The sequence below is a fragment of the Lonchura striata genome, chromosome 1 (assembly GCF_050655825.1).
Source record: "Lonchura striata isolate lonStrDom1 chromosome 1, ASM5065582v1, whole genome shotgun sequence".
Classification (NCBI taxonomy): domain Eukaryota; kingdom Metazoa; phylum Chordata; class Aves; order Passeriformes; family Estrildidae; genus Lonchura; species Lonchura striata.
This window is the reverse complement of record NC_140703.1, coordinates 45,880,159-45,903,666: the sequence shown is the minus strand read 5'-3', so window position 1 is coordinate 45,903,666 and position 23,508 is coordinate 45,880,159. Positions and strand designations below refer to the sequence as shown.

General features: G+C 39.8%; 1 protein-coding gene across 5 annotated transcripts in view; it reads right to left on the bottom strand.

Moving 5' to 3' along the window:
• The window catches only part of ELMOD1 (ELMO domain containing 1), a 45,929-nt gene that overhangs the window by 12,375 nt on the left and 10,046 nt on the right, over nt 1-23,508 (bottom strand). For 3 of the 5 annotated variants that reach the window (XM_085575937.1, XM_085575936.1, XM_021529367.4), the window contains exons 2-5: nt 17,823-17,917; nt 5,339-5,484; nt 5,162-5,190; nt 3,875-3,972 (exon numbers count right to left, since the gene is read on the bottom strand). In XM_085575937.1, the coding sequence (XP_085432063.1) occupies nt 3,875-3,972; nt 5,162-5,190; nt 5,339-5,484; nt 17,823-17,839 (290 nt within the window). In that variant the 5' untranslated portion in view covers nt 17,840-17,917. Of the gene's footprint in view, nt 1-3,874; nt 3,973-5,161; nt 5,191-5,338; nt 5,485-17,822; nt 17,918-21,060; nt 21,170-23,508 lie in introns of all 5 variants that reach the window. The other 2 variants (XM_085575928.1, XM_021529368.4) reach the window with 1 other exon arrangement.

Here is a 23,508-nt window from a genome sequence, read left to right as displayed (position 1 = left end):
AGCAGCTGAGGGAGCTGGGGGGGTCAGCCTGGAGAACAGGAGGCTCAGGGCAGACCTCATCACTCTCTACAACTCGCTAACAGGAGGGTGTAGCCTGGTGTGGGTTGGTCTCTTCTCCCAAGTAACAAGTGATAGGACAAGACAAAATGGCCTCAAGTTGCCCCAGAAAATGTTTAAATTGGATATTAGGGAGAATTTCCTTAACCAAAAGTGTTGTCAAGCCCTGAAAAAGACTGCAGGAAAGAAGTAGTGCCACCATCCCTGGAGGTATCTAAAAGACATGTAGATGTGGCACTTAGGGAAATGGATTAGTGGTGCATTTGGCAGTGCTGGGTTAACTGTTGGGCTTCAGAATTTTAAACCTTTTCTAACTTAAATTATTCCATGGTTAATCTAGAGAATCAGAGAGGTCAGCATTAGTCCATTTCTCATGCTGCGATTTTATCCCATTTGAAGTTATAACCCTTTCAGACAGAAAAGCCTCCACAGTATTTTCCATCCTTTGCTGTTTCTTTTTGAGGTTTTTTTTTGTTGTTGTTTTTTTTTCCCCTCTTTTTTAACATGCTTCACTAGCTATAGCCTCCAATTTTACAGAAAGGCTGCATTTCAAAGAGAGCTGAAAAGCCTGACAGACTGTGAATTGCTGTAGAGTATCACTAAATCACAGCCATAATATTTTTAACTTCTTTATAGCCTCAGTTTAGAGCAGCAGAACACAGGCTGTGGCAAAGCAGAGTAATTTTATATTAAAAAATACATGTTTTTAAGATACAAGGTGCACAACACATTTTTGCACTTTAGGTAAAGGCAGTCAAAAGCTCCACACAGTGTCATTCGGGTGAGGGGGTGAGAGTCAAATTAGATTTCCCCCCTTTCCTTTTCCTTAATGCTTTGTTGTTCTTGCCAAACATAGGATGTGGGTGAGGTGCTGATGTCCCACACCTCCTCCTTTTAATCCTGGTGCTGGCTGTGGCTGTTCTCAGAGCACAGAAGCAATGTACCTGGGCTTGCACTCCCACCATACTCAGCTCCAGGTGCTCCACCAGATGGAGGCAAGTCCAAAACTGGAGCAAGGGAACTAGATCATAATTAAGCTCCCTCCCAACCCAAGCCTTTCTGTGATTCTGTCTGCTTCCATAGTTAGTGTAGACTGCATGTCACCACCAGGTTATTCAACCTGCTTGCTCCTACTGCTAAAGATACACACTTATCTGAGAGGCATTGATAAAGGAAAATTACTGTGGGATGCCTTCTCCTCTTTAGTTCACAGCAGCCCACAGCCTTCAAGAACAGCTAGTGCAAGCAGCCCTGGGATGCTAGTTCAGCTCTGCAAAGATGCCACATTAACAAAAATGACTGCATACAGATCTGCAGAAACACATACAGTATGACACATGTCCCCTTGTCCTTACCCCAGGAAATTTCAAGTCTCTGCTATCCAACACAAGACCAGAGCTTCTAAACAAGATTGTTTGGATACAGGTGTTTTATGTTCAAGAGAAGGCAAGGCATTGGGTTTTCCTTAATCATGTCTAGAAAAGCAGTTGACCTGCTTTTGCTCAAATTTCTATTTCAGATGTCTAAAGTTCAGCAGAAATATGATTAATTTAATATAAGGACCAATTTAATGGCAGAGCATATATCTATATATGTGACCTCATCTTGCACATTTCAGGCCCCCATTCCTCACTGCTTTAAGGAGATATTTTACCAAATGGGAGGGAGTGCAAGGGGAAAAGGGGATGAGAGACTCAAATGCAGTAAAATATTGAATGCAAGCATTCAAGTCTAAAGCCAATTTGTCCTGTGCTAAGCATATGAATACCAACTGGATTAAAAAAAGATAATTCAGATGATTTTTTGTTTGGGTTATTTTCTCCATCTGTGTGGTATTTTAAAAAAATACTATTGTAGATTCACAGAATGGTTTGGGTTGGAAGGGACTTTAAAGTTCGTCTAGCCCTAACCCCCTTGCCATGGGCAGGGACACATTCCACTAGATCAGGTTGTTCAGAGCCCCACTTAACCTGGCCTTGAACACTTCCAAGGGTGGAACTTCTTTGTGGAACATCTGCAACTTCTTTGGGCAACCTGCTCCAGTGCCTCACTGCCCTCACCATAAAGAGTTTCCTCCTAACATCTAATCTAAGCCTATTCTCTTTCTATTTGAATCCATTCCCTCTTGTCCTGTCACTACATGCTTTCTAGCTCTCTTGTGGGATCTCTTAATGTACTAGAAAGACCAGATCACTAAAAATGTAACCTAATGTTCAAGGTCCTGATTTCAAGCAAGGAGAAGTCATTTGCATGTCTGCTCTCTCTCCCTCTTCTGAGGGAGAGCATTTCTTCAGAGGCCAAAGGCATGCCATGAGGGGAATCAGGGGGTAATCTCTGGTGTTGTACAAAATCATAATTAATTTCTTGTTTTCTCCTGAAATCATTCCACCCAGTTACTCAAAGGTCCAATACTGAGAAGTGAGTACTTGGACCACCCTGATTGCTAAACATTGCAGTTACTGATGCCCACAATCCAGGCTCTGAGCTGTGCACCTTTACATCCTGCAGTTTTTCCTCACACATCACCTTCACTAATTTTGCCATTGCTGGGTTTTTTCCCCTGAATTTCAGCAATCAGCATCCTGTGCAACACAAAGTACCAGCGCTGTGACACCCTCCTTAGATGGTAGCCTCTAAAAAAGGCCTCACATCTGCCTGAAGTGGCTGATCTTTCATCACCTTCCCTTTGAAGAGCATGTGGGCTGGGTCAGGAGACACTCCCAGAAAAAATTCACAGGGCTTCTCATCTATGAGAATGAGGGGTTCTCTTTGTTTTGTTTCTCTTATTTTCTTCCTTTCTTTAATGGTTGGGTCACCATTTTTTCAATTCTTGGGGCTGTGGTCAGCATCACAAGAGTTGTCTCAAATTAGAGAGATGCAGTGTATTCTATTTCCTTTATGATCAGTGAAACCTCATTTTAAGACTACCCAGTTAGAGGCCTTTTTAATGGGGGATGGGGTAGGAGGGAGATTCCTGTAATAAGACAAAAAAACCCATAATTTTCCAACTTAGCTTTTGGGTTTTGATGTTGCAGCAAGACCTTGGAACCACCTAACCTGTTGATGCTGCTGACCAATTAAAGAAAAGCAGTTATCAATTTATGTATATTAATTTTTAATGATGTATACCAACTTCAAGCTTGGGAAGAGGAGTGAACCTCAGACAGATCACCTGGATAATATAGCTCTCAACTTTTCTCCTACTAATTCCTGACCTAGACATCTTGTGCCTTAAGCAAGGAACTGAAAGGAAAGGCAACCACAAAAATGTTATCATCACCTACTCTTGAAATACATGGTTGTAAATTTAATGCTTGCTTGTCATTTTCTGCTAACAATAATAAATATCAGTTGTATCATTAAAACTTCTGTTTGGATAATTAAAGGCAGTTTTAAAATGTGCAAACCAGCATACATCTGTATCAGCTAAAACAAGATTGTTTCTTCCTAACTCAAAAGGCACAAGGCAACATACAGCCTTTCTAAGAAGCCATCACTGTCCCTGCCAGGACCTGTGGTTTGGTGGTGTTTTATCCCTGGGGAAGTGACCCTCATAAATCTATTCATTGACAATATACTAAGACAGAATCAGGTCGATAAAAGATTCAGGACTTGCTTATTAAGTCACCATAAAAAATCATTCATTTTTACATCAGTTTTTTTGACAGCAAAGCTAAAATTAAAATTTTATGCTGAGAGACAGAATTAATTTTCATCTTCTGTACCATAATAACTATAGAGAACAAGTTCTCCATGGACCCAAGAACTGAGGAAATCAGTAAATCCCACTTGCTCTGTAAGGAAACCATGAACTTACTGTGGATTTATATCTGGATTAATCCTTTTCAGCTCCATGATGTCATCTATTGTTTTTTCAATAGCATCAGGGTGAACATTTACTGATGTTTGCAGCCGCTAAAAAGAGGTTTTAAATACATATTAATTCCTACAGAAGCTATTACTCAAGAGAAGTTAACAGTGGTAAATTTGATACCTGAAACTTCTGCATTAAGAGCCCAAAAGACCCAACTCGACACCTGTACATATCTTCCCAAATTATTCAACCCTACTGACTCATTTCAGAGCACTTGCCCTGTAGGAACTCAAGTTCCTTCGCCCTCGCCCTCGTAGTCAGTTTATCTCATTGTTGTGGTGGCTGTCAGTGAAGGCAATCAAAGGCCTTAGTGCAGATCAAGAAGCAGCTTCAGGCCATTCACCTAATTACACTGGAATTGACAGCCTTCATTTGACATTCCCTCTCCCAACATGCTGCAGTAACACAGAAAATCATTCTTTAATTTCTTTCATATGTAATTGCTATCTGTAGAAATGCCCCTAGAAGTTCAGTATTCAAAAACCAACATGCTATCTGAAAATTTAAGAGGCTGAATTTTCTTGTGTTTTGTTTCAAAATTTCACAGTTGCTTAAATGCAAGTTTTTAAAATAAGATTTTGCCTTTCTGTTTGTGCTAGAAATGCATTTGGAACTACTATGCTGAACTAAGATCTAAACTACTTCATTTTTCTTAATGTTGAGGCAAGGTTTTCAACATCACTAACTCTTGTGACAAAAAATTTAAAGGCTGAAGGACATTATTTAACATACACACAAATGCCTTAGGGAACTACTTAGATTAGCACAACCACCAGTACAGTAAAAGGATGAAATGAAAGAGGATCTTCTCCATCAATGTATTTAAGAGGAAAAGAGAGAACAAAGTTGGGAAAGTTTCTTTCCAGATAAAAAACTGAATTTCTCTTTTAAACTTGCAAGCAACTGACTGCAGATTACAGATATTCTAAGACAGTATGAGGAATCAAACCAAGAACCCCTAAATTACAACACTTTACTCTCATGAGCTCCACGATGGCAAATTGTTCCCTTGATTCCATCAGTGCCACAGTGTACCTGTCCCCAGAACACAAGACATTCTACCCAACTTCACAAGATCAACTGCTATTGCAGACACAAGACCCTCTTCAGTCTAAAATGTAAAGTCATATCAAACCTTAAAGTGACTTTTGGGGTGAGCAAACAGCAGACTGAACAAACCAACAGCACAGGACATCATAGAAAAGGTGAATAATGAGATCGTTCACTCACCTTACTTTTTGAACCTTTCAGGGATGCCTCTGTAGGGGAACAGTATTCAAAAGCATCATGTCAGACAAGCATGTTTACATTGGATCAATGTAATAACTTATTTCTAGTAATGATGTACAATTTTCAGCATATGCAGAAAGTTACAAAGGCATGCAGAACTAAGTGTATTGCAGTTACCTATTTTCATAGTTCTGGCAGCTCCAGGTTTGGTATTGTAACAGATCCTTTGCAATTCACATTGACCTGTTAGTTTCCTGACCACGAATTTCAGGCAGCGCCACAAGCATTTGCAGTAGAAGTACAGGCATACCTGGACAAACATCCTGGCAAAAGAAGAAGCTTGAAAATAAGAGTCTGGAGCAGAGTTTGTTTCAACACGTTCACTACCCAAACAGAAAGCACTTCCTCAACCCAAATTCCCATTGTCTAAGGGCACCTTCAGAGCAAAATCAGCAATCACACTACAGATATTTATGAAAGATGTTAAATTGTGCATTTTAGTATTAGCCAACACCCCCCACAAAAGCACTACAGCTAGAAGCACAGAATAAGTAAACACCAGAATTTTAAAAGAGTACTTGTGGAAAACTCTTTGTCCTCTTAACATAAAAGGCTGTATAGTTTCTACCAATGCTTTGGTGAATCAGGACTACATGAGAAGGCAGTGCAGCTCACCCTGATATAATGGATGCTGAGAATCCAGGAAGACATTACACCCTGGCTTAGTTTTGCCTCAGCAACCACCTGCTCCAAGCAGAATGCTTGGTTATCCTAACAAACTTGACATCCTGACAGCATTCATGTCACATGGAAGAAGGAAAATTAAGGCAATCAAACCTTCTCCCCTTGCAGAAGAAAAGGTGTTTGAGAACCTGTCTTCAGGACTGCCAGTTCTTCCCAAGATGAGCTGTTACATAGCAATGATGCAGCACAATTTCTCAAAGTACAAAACTGACAGTAACCCAAGAAAGCCCTTATGTAGCTACTGTCCCAGCAACAGAAGAAAGACTTTGACAAACTGGATGTATTTCAGTGAAGATGGTAGGGTTGGAGCACAAACCCTGTGAAGAGAGGCTAGGAGGCTGTGTGGAGGATCAGAAACAGGATATCACGCCATGATCGATATCATCAAGTGAAGCCGATTTATTGCACAAAAAGGCTATATTTATACTGTGTTCTACTGTTCACGTGCCTTAAGCTAATCCATGATTGGTTAGCCCTAACTGTTCACATGTCTAATGTTAAAAGCTGAGTAGATTACTTCTCATCTTCACGTGTCGTGCTTGGTCATCTACTCTTCCCCACTATCTTGCTTCACATCCTGGACTTGTTTTTCTTCTTAGTCAGCTCTTCTTCTTTTCTTGCCCTCAAGGACACTCTGACCTTGATGATTGTTTCCATGAAGGCTGAACTGTGCATCTGTTACAAGTGTCCATTGTCCTGCAAAAAATCCTGCAAAAAATCCTCAACAATTCCTCTTTCTTGTTATTGCACAAGCCAGACTGAATTAATGGCACGTTCAGTTATCCTTTGTACACATTGTAATAAACAGGGTACAATAAGCAAAATTACTAAAATCATTCAAAGCACCATACTGCCAAAGCGGACTAAGTCTTTAAGCCAGCCAGTAATGCCCCAAGACTTTAGCCATTCATCAAAAGGGTTATCAACAACTGTAAGACTTTTCATGTTTTCTTTAAGTTGTGAAAGTTTCTTGTGAATTGATTCAGAGTGACCAGAAAGGTTCATGCAATACATTCCTTCAAAATCTTCACACCCATGCCCTTGTCACACTTGTGCTAACAATAAAAAATCTATGGCAGCCCTATCTTACAACACATCATGACACATGCTATCAGCATCAGTTGTGAGTTCCTTTAGCACCATGGATGTAATGTCAATCTGTTTCCCTGCCCAGCATGCCAGTCACCTCAACTGCATGAGGGCCTGTGTTTCAATAAGGGATAAACCTTGGCTAAAATTCCAACATTGTAAAAATAACCCTCTAAAGGGTGTGGGGGGAGGTTGTCTTTTATGACTAGGCCATAAAAATCTTGCTAGCACATGCTCAACATCAAGTGTATTAAGTATACTAAAACATCTATTGCAAACTAAATTAGTAGAGCTAAATTTTTGCTTTGTCCTGCAAGCTATAAAAAGAGTATTTTCCTGACGGACTTGTCGCCACCACTTCAATTTGCATTTAACACACTGGACCTATTAATTTCTCTCAGGGTTCCTAGGTCAGGGTGACACCAAGAGATCGAAAAGAGTCTTTGAGATTGTGAGAGTCCTCATTCCCTAGCCCGACGCAGCCAAAGAAGAAGCCTGGAATGCTTTCGATTGTGCTTTCAGGGATGTTTATTTCTTCTTATCTAAACATTCTTTTCTGACCTGCTGAGTTCTAGCTAGCAAGTCCACCATGGCCATCTGCCCTGAGCCCTGGGCAGCTCCCACATTATATACTCAAAACTATGTGTCTATGTTTACAATTTCTTCACTAATTCCTATCATGTATGTTAGACAGCAAATCTCTAACTTAAACCAATAGAAAAGTGCCACCATCACACCAAGACATGGAGGACAAGAAGAAGGGAAAGAAGGCTAGGACACACCCAAATTCCTCCATTTTGTACCCCCTTGAACCTCATTCTAAAAATCCCAAAATTCTTCTTTTCCCTGTGTAATTCAAATATCACACTACTCAAACCCTTGTGGCTTGCAATTCCTCATCCAGAGTTGTCAGTTTTCCACAGGCTAAAATCGAAGCCACAGATGTTTTTGACTTCATGCAAGGGTTTCTGAGACCCCTACCAGGGTCTCGAGACAGCCAGGGCAACCAGAGGGATTCCGGGACTCTGACATGGACCTTGATCCATGGTTTGCAAGAATAGCTGTGAACAGGACAAGCTTGTTCAATTTGGTTTAAAACCTGTGTTGGAAGTGGTGGTAAGCCACCGTTACGGGTTACTGCTACCCCAGGTACAGGTAGTTGGCCCACATCTGCTAATAGCCGTGGAAGAAATTTCAGTTGTTGTTCAGTTGTCAGATGCTGAAGTATCAGGTCCAGCTGTGTCTGAAGTCAGTGTTTTTGCTGACGTTCTGCTTCTGGGCAGAGCATTAGCTGGCAAGTGTAACTTCAAAATAGGTTTCACCACTTAGCTGGAATCCAGCAAATTCCTTTATATTAGTCTCCACCAGATGTACTGCAGAGTCAGTGATGGTAAGGTCTACTGTGGTTTCCATGTCCATTCCAGCACTTCCAGCAGTTGGTGATTGGAGTGAGTAAAGTCCTCCAGAAGGGGTTGAGTCACCCATGCAGCTCTTTGTCTCCTTGTGGTTCTGGTCATTGCTTCTAGCATGTCTACAATTTCTGCTCCCTTTTGCAAAGTGCCTAAAATCTGCCGAGTCTTACTGTTAGCATTGTCAAAGGCAAGCATCTTAAACAGCTTCTGCTTCATATCCGGATCGAGGTCGGGGTCATCATAGATGGCTCTGTGCAAGTGGTCTACAAATTTATCAAAGTCCTCATTTCCTCCTTGATGTTTCTGTGTAAAAGCCTGAGTATGCAGCCGATCTGGCAATGCAAGGATCGAACTGTAAGCAAGTTGTTGGCTTAGATGCAAAACTTCCTCAATACTTTGGGTTTGGGTGGTTGCTGTGGACCAGGGACCTTCTCCTAATAATTGCTGAGCTGTGATTCCAAACAATGGGTCCCCTTGAGCCCAAAGTTTTGCTTCCTCTTTTTTACATGCTCCTTCCCAATTCTTATAAAACTGAATTTGCTGGTGGGGGGGTATGATTAATCTAACCAAGGTTTGAACATCAACTCGAATTAAAGTATCTGCTGTAAAAATAAATTGCAATAACAATTGTGCTAATTGAGACTTCAAGCCATATTGTGTAACGGCGCTTTTCAATTTTTCTAGTATCTTCTAATCAAATAGCTCCCATCCTCATCCTGTGGCTTGGGTTACCACAGGGAAGGCTTCTATAGTACTGGGGGGAAAAGACCCCTCTATTATTGTTTAAGTTATAACTCCTTTCCACTTCATCTTTTGTGTGGCTTCTATATCAGGGTCTAGCTCTAGTATCTGATCTGCTGTGGGTATCTGCCTCCCCATCTGTTTGTTGAGAGCTTTTTTGGAGCTTAAAACAGGTGGCAGCTCGTCTTTTCAAAAGAACAGTCCTTTTGGGAAGTGACTTGATCATTTTGTTGAATTACTAACTGTTGCAAATTATCTACCAAAGCTTTTAAGTCCTCTTCTACTGAGGCAAATTCTGACTCTGTCTTTTCTTCTTCAGCCTCATCTTCAGATAATGAGTGCACTACTTTTAATACTTCATCACCAGCTGCCCCCCTTTCCTGACTACCTTTGTTCTTGGGTTGGCAGCTCAAACCTCCAAGGGAGGTAGCTTCCTCACTCTGTCTCTGAACCGGGGACCTGGTTCCAGTAGCGCCCAGTTTGGGAACTGAAACCAGACTGGGGGTTTGTGGACCGTGTGTGGGAATGTCTAAGGTTGTGGAAAACAGTTGTTGGACTGGAAATGCCTGAGGTTTTGGATCTGATTCTGGGGCAAAGGCTCCACAGGCTGCTGCAGCAGCCTTTTTCTTTGCTTTCATAGTTCACAATACTCTATTTTTCCACAAGGAGGCATATTTGGATGCCTCCTTTACCTCGCTACCCCTGACACAACACTATCCCACAGCATGAGGCCCATGGCTTCCCATGTTGGGACCTCAAAGGTGACCTGTGCTCCTGATATGAGGTTGCGGTCCCAAGCCCAGTGAATAAGTCCTTTCAGAGCGGAAGCATCATATTTCTGCCCTCTCTTAGAGAGGATATGTTGGAGGAGTTTCTGGAGCCCATCTTTCCCATGGTCTGACCCCATCTCCTCCCCGGCCGCTCACCTGATCAGGATGAGTTCACTTAGTCTCTACTCGGAGTCCTTCTCCATGTCCTGCCGGGGCAGCAGGGATACTTTTGACCAGCTTCTCCACTCTCCGAGGACTGTCACTGACTCTTCCCGCCAAAGCAAAATAGCTGTCCTCAGGCCCCTTCACGGTATCACGTCGGGCTCACCCGAATGCAGAGGATCAGAAACGGGACACCACAGCATGATCAATATGATCAAGTGAAGCTGATTTATTGCACAAAAAGGCTATATTTATACTGTGTTCTACTGTTCATGCGCCTTGAGCTAATCCATGATTGGCTAGCCCTAACTGTTCACATGTCTAGTGTTAAAAGCTGAGTGGATTACTTCTCATCTTCGTGTGTCGTGCTCTGCTCCATCCCACTGTCTTGCTTCACATCCTGGACTTGTTTTTCTTCTTAGTCAGCTCTTCTTCTTTTCTTGCCCTCAAGGACACTCTGACCTTGCTGATTATTCTGTCTCCATGAAGGCTGGATTGTGCATCTGTTACAAGTCTCCATTGTCCTGCAAGAAATCCTCAATAGGCTTGTTCCACCTGAAGCAAAGATTCAGGGGGATCTAACAGCAGCCCCAGTGCTTGTGGGAAGATCTTGAAAGAAACAGAGCTGGGCTCTCAACAGTCCTGCAGGGCCAGTAGACAAGGGACAACAGCCCTAAGCTGAAGCACAAGAGAATCAGCCTTGCAAGGAGAAGCTTTTTCCCTCGAGGACAGTCAGGTTGCCCAGAGAGGCTGTGCAGTCTCCTTTGTCAGTTTTTAAATCCTTGACGTTTGTCAGTTTTTAATCCTTGGAAAAAGCCCTGAGCAGCCCAGTCTGACCTCGGTGCTAACCCTGCTGTGAGAGGGAGGTTGAACTGGAGACCTGCTAAGGTCCCTCCCAGGCTCAACTGGGATCCTACAAAAGCCTGAAAAAGGCTGCATAACTGAAAAAAACTCGATTTTAAACTTGGTTAGCGTTGAAGCTGCTACCAAAGCTCACATATTGCTACCACAATTACATAACACACCCCAAACCAATATTTTAATGGGAAAAAACTTATTTGGAAATAATTTAGCTTTCTTGTTTCTATGGCTATGATGGCACAGATCCTGCCACATCACCCAACTATCTGTCAACCTCCTGGATGAAGAGGATGTATCCAGTGCATGGATCCACCCACAATCCCTGGACACAGAAACACATCTCATAAAAGATATATTGCAAAGAACTAGTAGTAGGAACATTGCCATTTGGGCATGGCCCTTGGCTACAGGTGGTTCTGCTAGAACAGGGAGATGGACTAGATGATGTCTACAGGTGCCTTCCTATCTCAATCTCTCTGTGATTATATTATTTGAATTATATTATACAAATTATATTATATATTATATGAATGATATCATATGATATATTATGATATGATATAATTATATTATATCATATGATATCATATGATATGAAAACATCAATACAACTTTGATATGCTAACTTGCCAATAAATATTCACAAATAATTTAGTCCATTGTGTTCTAAGCCTGTGTGTATGCATATTTATCATTAGTTCATTATTTTCTGCTGTTGGTGCTTTCAAAGGACAGTTATTTCTTAGGAGACTCTATTATCCTTTTCAATAGACTACAGTGATACAGTGATTATTTCAAAACACTGAATTCCAGATACTCAAATCAGTTATAAATATATATATGTGTGTATGTAAAGCTTGAAGAGTTCCATCACTTCCTAAAAACTTGCTGAAGGACATGGTGTAGAAGGATGTTCAAGGAAGGGAAGATGAATTAAGGCGTATTAATGTCCACACAGGAGTTTAATCTGCTTTATGTTGGCTTCAGCTTAATCATCTTTGAAGGGGGATTAAGCTATGGGAACTAAAGACATTTTATGTCTAAATGGAAAACATCCACAGAAGTATTTAAAATGCTTTAAAAGCATCCACTTTATCTTCAGACTTTCAGTTAATTCACTTAGTACTCCCAAATGCCTGCACACAGAAAACCTCCTTGGTTTTATTCAACAGGAAGCCTCTATTTTAGAAACAAATTAACACCTAAAGAATAAGGAATCTGTCCCATGGCAGAAACAAGTTTTAGACAAGAAAAAAAGTTTCAGGTGCCGATGTCAAAGTATTTGGGTACTCCCTCATCCCTGACTCAAGACATGCCAGAACACACTACTGTGAGGAGTTAATTTGTGCTTCACAGCAGGTTATCAGCTTCAGTATTAAGAACAACACCAGATATCGGGAGGCAAGGTCATCATGTGTCAAGTAAACATTCTTTAAGTTTCCAACAGTCAGAAGTAGAATAACAGAATCAACACAGAATGATTTGGGCTGGAAGGGACCTTAAAGATCATCTTGTTCCAAACCCCCCTGTCATGGGTAGGAACACCTTCCACCAGACCAAGAAGAGGAATTCAGATAAAACCTATAGCCATTCCTTAGTTTCATCAGCACAGCTCAGCTCTGTAACTGGGCTAAAAGCACAGGAAAACACCAAACTGGAAGGCAGAGTATGGTAAAAAAAAGTCCTGAATTTTCATCATATATTTGTAGTAGAAATTAGTGTTGCTTTCTTTTGGTCTGCTTTGTTTCCAAATGTTAAGTCTCTTTTAAAGGAAAATAATACAGAGAGCTCATTTATATGGAAGATGAAAGACTCACTTTACTTCATGTTATCAGTCCATGTAAGATTTCCTTCTAATGAGCAAGATAGCTCCTGTAAAAACCACATGTGCTTTAAGAAAGTTCATGCTTATACTTAGTTGTGTCCAATGCTAAAACACAACAATACATTCCATAAAAAAACATTTTGAGTACTATATTGTGGATAACTGAATACTGTGTGTTGTGGATAAGTTTTAGGGACTTAGAGGAGGGAAGGTATCAGGTGCATTTGAATTACATATTTTTGCCTTAGGCTCAATGACAAATCTGCAAATTGAAGGAAAAACTCTAAATGGGATAGAGCTGTGACCACATAATCGCAACCACTTTCTCTACTGCTTTGGCAGTGGTTTGCACTAAGACTAATAAAAATGTGTCTACTAAAAACAAGACACTACAGCACACAAACACCACCTCTGTGAGTCACTAAAATATGCTTAGCAGCTATTACTAATAAACCAAACACACACTAATTTTGACTAGGTAGCTTATAGAAGAAAGTTAGCCTTTGTGGGTACCTTCAGTTTTCTAACACTTATCCGTCTCAAGCTTACAATAGTTGAAACCTTCCATTTGTAACATGAAAGATGTAAAAAGTATCACAAGCAGCTTATAAAAGGGAGTTCTTGCTTGCAGAAATCCTGTAATAAAAGCACACTAGTGATTATGCAAGACAAGTTTAATGTTAGCCCCTATGCACTGTAAAACAAAGCACAGTGTATCATGAACAGGAACCCCCGCAAAAAAAGCACAACCATGTGCTTTGACTGTGGCACAGTGGCATTAATTTCTGGTTTGTTTTAGAGTTAAATTCCAAACTTCCTCTCCACTCAGTCTCCTCTGTGCTTTGTTGGTTTTTATTTGTTTTTTTTTTCCTTTTTTTTTGCTTTAGTTTGTTACTCTTCTTTGTTTTGTGGGTTTTTTCCCCACCTGCTTGCCTTTGCATGTTTCTCAGAACAGAAGAGAAAAGAAGGCTGGAGAAAAGGAGGCTCAGGGGGTTCTCATCACTCTGTACAGAACAAAAAATAGTTCATGTGGTCATGTACAGCATTATTTCATATCCTCAGAGGCAAGCTCTAAGAACAGAAGTATTGCAGAAATTAAGGTCTTCCTCAGGGACTCACACTTTACTCTTTCCTATTTCAATCAAAGTTCGTTTTCCCTCCTGTGTTCCTAGCAGCTATATAGACCTGCATATTTGTGCTTACACATGCATGAAAACTGTACATATGAACATTTATTTGAGTAAAAAAAAAAAAAAATCCTGTGTAATAAGATATCTAATCAACATTCAGTTCCCTTGCCAAGGATGCTGCGTGACAAAACCAGTCAAGGAATCAATCTCTACCAGCAATAAAAGGGCTCAAGAGATTCTGGAGAGCTCTCTTCCATGAAAAAGAAGACAAAGAAAGGGGTTTCTAGAATTGCTCAGATCCTTGCAAGACAGAGAAGTTTAGAGCCAAAGCCAGCACAAAGTACGAGTACTGCTGCAGCAGAGACAGTGCTTCTATTTTCCAAAGCACTGGCTGCTCTGCCTCGGGAAAGAAAGCACGTGGCAGCAACCAGCCAAGAGCACAGAACATGTTGCTTCACACCCTAGCACTGCAAAGGGAAGGATTTAAGTGGTTTTCAATAAGGGGTTTCCAGGTTTGCCCTCTAATAGGCCAGTTGATGCTGGGAGAATGTGATTAAAATGGCAAATGCGATGGCTGTTAGAATTTACATCTCTCTCCAATGACAGTATGACAAAACAGTTTCATGAAATCTAGCTTTTTATTTAAAAGTGACTGCCTCTAAGAGATAAGCACAGCCTTCTCCATGATAAACTGTCAGAAGCAAAATTGTGCAAAACTTCCCAAAGTTGTCTAATATTTCTGTGAAGGTCCTTCCTGTGAAATCTGTTCACCTAAATAGCAAGATGCATGTCTAATGTAACATAAAGACTTCCTGAAGGGAAGCAGAGATTAATTACTGTGCAACATTTCTGAATCTAATAAAATAGAAGGTGTTTATTCCCTCCTTCAGTAATTTCAAAACCTTAGTATTTTCAGAGCTGATATCAAACATAGGTACTCTGGATAAAATTAAAACTTCATCTAGATACTCAATGCTAGGACTTAAAACTGAGGGGAAAGAAAGCAGACTCCTGAAACAAGGAAAAAAACAAACCAAACCAAAACCAAAGAAAACCACACAAACAAAAAAAACCCAAATAAGCCAAAATGTCCAGCCCTACCAAAAAACCCCCAAACGCAAAACAAAGTCAAAACCCAAAACCCTTGACCCAAATCTAAAACAAAAAAAAACACCCTCACCTCCCCCCAAACGAATTGTTTAAAATAATGAAATAAAAGTCACTGAGCATACTTACACATAATTTTCTTTCCTGTGTGTCATATTTTAGGTCCTATGGATACTGAAGATTTTTACACAGCTATTTTTCCTTAAGGACATATTAATCTCAGAAAAAAGTGCATTACACATCAGTATTTCCTTTCTGAGAATTCTAATTAGTGTTTGAAAAGTGAAGGACACACTAGTCATGGCTGCTAAGCTGACCAAATGGGTGAGTAAGCAAGTGATACAACCCTGTTAGGAGCTCATTAACTTGACTATCTTTGGTTTATGTGCATAATTTACAGTGTGTATACAAGGTCAACCAAGAAGTGAGATACCGATCACCATTTCTGCCACAGACAGATCTGCTACTACCTCCTTTAAAACACAAGAAATAGCTTTCATTCTGTGCCTTTGCAGACTTGACAACTGAAATGCACCTTATCTCCCCATTTAGACATAGGAGCAACTCACTGAGGCAACTAGGGAAGACATATGAATAGTTTTTAACAGCAGCTTTCCACATATTCACTGCTTTTGCTGTTAAGCTGATTTGATTTTCATTTTATCTGATGACTCCAGTACACTTAAAATCTGCTAGAGCTTACAGTTTGCTTTGCAGTAGAGCAAGAGAAGATGTCAGATTTCTAGAATTTACTGAAAAAACTCCTGTCTACCACTGTTGGTTCTCCAAGTTGCTATTATTTCAGATGTTTAAGATAAATTAGTAAGTAAGTCAAAGTAGAAGTGTTGCTGACAGACTTCTCAGAGCCCCTTTGTAACAAAACGAGAAAGCCCTGAAAGATTTAAGTATTTAACTGAGAAACAGTTTTATTTTTTCATAAGTAATATTTCAGATGTCAGAAATAATTCATATCAGAATTCATTCTGATATGAATTTGTTCTTCATTTTGTGCCAGGGAAGGTTTAGATTGAAAATCATTAAAAATTTCTTCACAAAAATAATTGTCAAGCATTGAAACAGGCTGCCCAAGGAGGTGGTGAAATCACCATCCCTGGAGATATTTAAAGGAATCTAGCACCAGTGAGACTTTTCAAGTCTTTTAGGATTCACTGACTTCAGAAAAACCTGAAGAGAAGTAGAAAGTAGCTTCTCCATGATAGCCTCAGGAACCCACATATTCAAAACAGCACTAGTTCTCCAACATGGAAAAATCATCAAGGGGTCAGAAGAGCAAAGGTGACCAGAACAGGTAGTTTAATAGGAAGGGAGCTCGCAGCTTAGAATTTGTCAACAGCTCAGCTTCTCCATCAGGAGGGAGCAAAATTACTTTATATTTAGAAAATACCAGAATATTATGGGGTCAAGTGTAACACCCTCTGCAATCCCAGCCAAAGGCTCCCACTCTTCTCACAAAATGGTAGAGTTCAATTTATGAGGGACTCATGAACCAACTCCCATATGCCATCAACTTGTGACCTTGGGTCAGGCTACTGAACAAGTTTGTAGAGAGAAAAAAGTAAAAATTATATAGTCAGGAGTGTTGAGAAGGAAATAATTAGCAGGATTCCAGAACAAAGGCTCTGATATGAGGTGTTACAAAATTGTAAAGGGAAAAAGTAGTGCAGGGATGTCAGTCAGGCTAGTTGTGAACTTTTACGTCACTAGACCAGTACAAATGGAATTGGTGGAAGGATCTGGGCCACAGAGCTGCAAGGGTCAATTCTTTCCCTCCTGGCTGGTGCCTATCAGGTGGTGAGCACACTAATGTTTAAATTAAGGCTCAATTCAGCCTTGGCTGTGTTTTGTGGATGTTAGCAAACAAATAGTTGCATTATACTTTTGATCTGTCTATGTCCTTCTTTCAGAGCCCTTTTGCAGCTGGTTCAAGATACATGAAGAAGCTGTCCCAAACATTCCACAGAAATGCTTAAGCTATGTCCTGTCTTGGCAGCAAAATCATTACAGATGATCAACATAGATGTAATGATGCTGATATCCATAGTGTGTAAGCTTCTTTGCTATAAACAGTCTAAAAAGGGAGAAAAATATAGTGACAGATGCTCTATACAGAAGCATATGTTTTAGTCCTCTTGAAAAGGTTCCTCCCATACAGACAGAATATGATTTCTTTGGTTTATACACAAATGAGCCCTTGATCTGTATTAGTTTTGAGAAGTGCTCAACTCTCTCCACCCAACTACACAACAAATACAACATGGGCTTTCTGCACCTACATCTGTTGTCTGCAAGTCCCCCATTCTATAATTAGTTTATAGAGGAATAACTGTAAGTCATATGTGGGAGCAAGTAATTGACATTTCTCCTGCAGACTGAGCATGATCAGCTTCAAAAACATTTGCACATCTTCAGCAAGCATCTCTGCTTTCACAAACAACACTCCAAAAATCCAGATAATGGACAAGGGCAGGAAAGAAAAAAACCTACCATTTTTCAAGCACTGTTCTATGTTACTATTTTTTCTCTTTTCCCCTGACATAGCAGGCACTACTTATTTGATACATCACTGCTCCAATCCCACAAGACAGTTCCCACATTCTTTGCTGCTATAAAGAACTGCAAAATAAAATTTAAATTAAAATAGCTTTAATTAAATAGTGAAATCTAGGTGAACAGAAAGCAGCCTAGTATAAACTAGTTTACACCTTCTGTAATACTTGTAACAGTTAAACCACTTAGCTCATTGCAGCATAAAAGTAATTAGAATAATTCTACACTTTTGAGAAAATACAGAAACGTTACCTCAGGAAGTGTTTCATGGTGATGGTTTGGTTTGTGCTGCTAGAGCCGTAATATATTGATCACTGATGATCTCTTCTTCACAGGTGATATTAGTGCTGTAGAAATAGAATTGAGACTTTTTTACAGACAGAAAAAAAAGGGGCATGTTTCAGTTTTTGAAAATTGCTCTTGAAACAAACGTCTATGGAAATACAAGGGAAATATATTAAGAAAAAATCTCATGTCAATAAAAACAAAATGAAAAATCATAAGTTGCTCACACTTCAGCCTGAGCACATACTTTAACCAAAATATGCTACACATATCTTTTTTCAGAGAAATAAAAAACTTGAATGAGAGTACAGAAATAAGTGAGAAAGCTTGACGAAGTATCTAGGCATTTTCAAATGTTTCTTGAGGCTTCTTGTGTTCTTCAAACCCCTGTCTGGTTCACAGCAACTCCCAAGCAGCAGCTTCAAGAGACACTCAGTTCACTCTGCTGTTAGATGTCCTCTCTTCATCAAAATTTGCATAATACATATCATACAATAATAAAATATACTGATTTGGAAGGGAACAACAAGGATTATCAGGTCCAACTCCTGGGCCTGTGCAGAACACCCCAAGAGTCATGCCACATGCCTGAGAGCATTGCCCTAACATTTCTTGAATTCAGAGTTCCTATAATACTCTTGACCAGGCTGCCCATTGATTTTGTGATCTTGTGTCCTATGGTTAATATTCATTATTCACATAGTTCCAGCAGAGGAGATTAGGAACAATTAATGAAGAAACTTCATCAATATAACCCTGCCTGTGTACTGCAGACTCTCCCCAGTCACCACCTCTTTAATTTAAGTTTCTAAAATTAAGCATTCATATACAAGTGATACTTGACTAAAAGATGCAGACTCCTGAAATTACTGTACTTCATGTCCTGTAAAAGGCAGTAAAGCATTTTTACTTGCTGCCAGTAAATGAGACACTGTTAGACAGGGACAAATGCTATTGGGACAACTTAATCCAACACTTAGATGGAACAAGACCATGGTTTCAAGCTCTGTACTACTACAAACCACAAACAAAGACCTGAATGAAAGCTCTGTTGTTAAAAATAATTTAAGAGCCCATTTTTACTTAGCACTTCATGCTGAAAAGTACTGAAGGCCTTAAGAAATCTGACCTCTTTTGTCACAAATTTAGAAATCTAGAGAACCTCAAACCTATTTTCTTTTGCAAGATCTATCAACAATGATGGGATAAAAATCTTCTTGCCCTACCATGTTCTCATATTTTTTCCTCTGTGTAACTTGCAAGTTTTATATTGTGCTATTGCCTGCTCACAGAAACAGAATAAGTATTTAAGTTCAGAAAAATACAGCTATCTTGTTGGATTATATCACATACGGCTTGCTAAAAATATATAATCCCTGAACTGTGAAAGCTTCTTTCATTTATATTGTTTTTGACTGGCTGAATCATGTTGCTGTCCCCTGAATACAGCTGTAATTGGTGCTGGCTGCAGTGACACCTGCTTGCAAGGGCAGAGAGATGCTAACTCTGGTTCATTAATGAACACAAGAGGCAGGCTCCAAACACTCCCTGCTACAGATTTTGATAGGTCTTCTATGGCAATGAGCACAGGAGATAGGCAAAAACTGGAGGGGATGTAACCTGCTCCCCTTCTCCAGTCTAACAATTTGCTGTTTAAAAGATATCATTTGTGAAAGATTCTCACAGCTGAGTCTCAGCATTTTAACATCAACTTGATCTAAGGAAGCTTCACCACAAAATTTGACCCATAAGGGCATCAGTGTAAGGAACACACCAGAAGTGCCAGAAGCTGTCAAATCAACCTCCTCTAAAAGTGCGTGTTAGTCTCAGCCTCTGAGGTCAGCTCCTTCTTGATTCTGACTAAGGTCTTAGATGAAAATTATTCTACTTTGTTATTACTGCTTTAAAATGAAGAGAAATTCCACTTGTCCCAACTCCAGAAATAGCTCATAGAAGCATGGCATGATAGGAGCTTCAAGATACTATCTTCAAGAATAGTTACCAGATTCAATCTGGTAACTACAATTACAATACAATTACTAATTACAATTATAATTACTAATAAATTACAATTCTGTTTTCAATGTTCATTAAAAATTAAAGCATCATTATAGCTGTTCAGAGACTGCTGTCTTCTACACAGAAAGCTAAACTGAAAGAAAGGTACTTGATTGAAATAAAAAAAAAGGAAAAACTAAATGACACAATAAGCATGACAAGTGGTTAAAAGTGCCTATTTTGGATGTCTTCAAAAGCCCACAGTTGAAATTACAAGAAAAAATTTTCTTTGCTCTTTCCTTTTTTATTAAAATGCATGTAGGGAAGTCTACAGAAAGAAACTTTACAGCTGAAGGCCTGATGACATAGAAGTCAATACTGAAGACCTTCAGCATGGAGAGAAAGAGTTCACCCTGCAAGTTCAGCATTCAGTTCCCTACATTAAAGGTCCAGCTAATAACTGCGTCCATAGGGAAACCATGGCCTCAAAAGCAGTTTCCTCCACAGGAGCACAAAGCAATCAAATCCCACCTGGCTCTATTAACAAGAGGGCTTTAATATCTAGAGGCAAGACTTCCAGCTCAAACAAAAGTACAGGTAATCTATGCTGCTGTCTTGGTTTATAAGTAAAAGGTTTATTTTTTGTGTATGGCAGACAACCTTTCTAAATGCTGTCATCTTCTAAGAAATCAACACTATGCTTTGTGGTTCTTGCAACAATTCACTTCTGTGAACACACATATACAGATGGCTTTAGGCTATTTACATCCAGGATAAACTGAGAAGCTGAATCAGATGAGATTTACAGTCATCTTTAAACAAGTAGGACTGGAGGGCTGCATTTTCTGTTTCCATATATCTCCATAAGTGAAACTCTAGAGGAGTTCAGTAAAGGTTTTCTGTGAAGAAAACAGTACGTAAACTCTCAAAAAAGATTATTACCACAATTTACAGTTAAGTTCAACTATTCATAAACCTGTAGAGCCAGAAGACCTAATTTTTGCCAATCTCTTTTTATCTCAAAATGTAATAGATTTCTCATAAGTAAAACTTTACTTCCAGTGAGGTTGTTATAACATCTCAGTGAACAAGAAGAACAGTCCTAGCTTAGATATGTTCTATCAGCAATTCAGAATTTACAAAAATACTCATATGCAATTAGGTGTGCTTAGAAAAAACATCCAACCCAAACAAAAAAGTCACATACTTATTTTTATTTAGGGAGAAGGACTTGACTTCCAGTCTTCTGTTTTCTTCAGGAAAGACCTTCCTCACCAAGTTGTATGTCTGCAGATCAGGAAGGCTTTCAAGGTCCACTTGTAGGAAAGAAAGACATGAGATAAAGATTCTCATCTACAAGTGATAATCTTGTTAATAAATGTTTATGAGTTTGTTGAAAGAAAGAGTGCAACAATTATACAGTCAGTTGAGAAGCTGACAGCAGTTATGGATTGGATAGACTGAAATACAAAATTCTGAAGACTTGACAGCAGGACATCCAGAGCCAGCAGGTGCTGGGGAGCAGCCAGTTGGCCACAGCATCCACCCACTGCTGAGAGACTGAGTTTGTGCTCTTACATGGTTTCACTCATGTCAACCTGTAGCTGTGGGCTTTTTTATGGCTTAAGAAAATGTTCCAGCTTCCTGCTATATGAACATTTTCTCACTAAGGAATCCTCAAGATACTTTTCTTCTGTAGATATTTTTTCAGCTTTTCCTGATTTTAAGTCATGCAGCTGATATAAATCTAAATAGATTTGACTTAGTTAGCAATCTTCCATTAACTCCCTAGAAGTAGCTTGAACCTACAACTACAGAAAGCCTCTAGACTCAATGTTTGAAGTTTGCTCTTTGACTTGAAGGGACTCATTCATGTTCTAAGGCTTTATATTGAGAATGATGGGGTGAGGATGAAGTTTGGTTTCCCACACACTCATGTTTTCAGCTTGCAGGATTTTATCCCATACCACATCACTTCCACAAAGCAGCTTCCTACTCCCTCCAGCAACACACCCACGTTTTGCCAATTGTTTCATCCAATTTATTTTAAACTAGACAGCAGCTTCCCCTCCTAAAATGAACCACAGCTTTTCTTGGGAGAGAAGCAGTACTACTATAATCACATACAACAGCAAAACTATTGCAAGATCTGCCTCAAAAGAAAAATGAAGCTTTTCTTAAGTAAACATCAACTATGTGAATTTCTTGTGACTCTGTGATCTTTTTAGTCTTACAGCAAAACATGCATCAATCTGAAAGGTTAACAGTTGCTGGAGGCTTAAAGAAATCAAGAGTAAGCCTTAAACGTCACCTCTTTATCTAAAGCTGAGGGTTTGCTTTGTTTGTTTTCAATAAAGCTGTAGATACAGCTGCCAGGAAAAGTTGCACTATTTAATATAAATCATTGTACTTTCAGAGTAAAATATAAACTCAAGGTAGTTCCTTTCATAATCTTTGTTTTGGAAGCTAGTATATTGGTATATTGCATACACTTTTAAATGTATATCCAATTATAAAGAAAGGTGTGCTAAAAAAAAAAAAGCAGAAATGTTAATGTGAGCAGGCTGGATATAATACTTTGTTTATGTGGATCATTAGATTGCAAAAAAAACCCCAAACCCAAACCAAGTAATTTATTTTTAGTTGTAGCAGTTTAAAGTACATGTTAAAGTATGTTCTTCTGCATGTCACCACCATAATGTTGATTTCAGGTTGCCACTTTTCATTCCAGTGGTACCCTGGGTTGGCATCTACTCCTCATTCACCTTGAAAGCCTACATTTATTTATTTCTGAGGGACACTAGGCTTGAGCCTTATGTCACAAAAAGTGCTTTGCTACTGTATATTCCTTTTTCTTTTGCTGATGGGAATGTTAGTGCTTCTGTATCTCAAATGCCAATGTAAGATAACTAGAATTGGAAAGGGGAAGAATAGTGGATACACATTATGAAATGCCCCTTGAGGTCCTGGAGGATAGCAAGCTGGCTGGAGGCCAGCAGGATGCAAGGACAGATAACAGCACTCTGGGCTGCATGAACACAAGCAGAGCCAGTAAGTAGATTGAGGGAAGAGATTATCTTCCTCTACTTGGCACTCTGGGCCATATTTAGACAGTGCCTAGTTTGGGGCCCCAGCAGTACACAAAAGACACCAACAAATTTAAGAGAGTTAAGCAGAGACCACTGGCATGATGAGGGTGAGGCTGTGGCAGACGAGCTTGTTCAGCTCCAGGCAGAGCTGCTCCAGGCAATACAGCTTTGGACGGACATAACAGCACCTCCAGTGCCTGCGGAGATGTCATTGAAAAGTCAAGACATGAAGCCTTTACAGCAGTGCAGGACAGGAAGGGGAAAAACAACAGGCAAAAACTTAAACAAGAGAAGTTCAGCCTGGATACAAGGCAACATTTTTTTCCCAAGAGGACAGTCAGGCAGTGGCACAGGTTGCTCAGAGACAGTTTGAGGTTTCAAGCCCCAACCAAATAAGCCCTTAGAAGCCTGACCTCAAAGCTGACCCTGCTATGGGCAAGAGGTCGGGCTGGAGATGGTCTGAGGTCTCTTCCAGCCTTTGATTCTCTGCTCCCCCCACAGTCACTCTCACAGGGTGATCTCAAATATCCTGTGTTATACCCAAATACTCTTAATACTACAGTGCT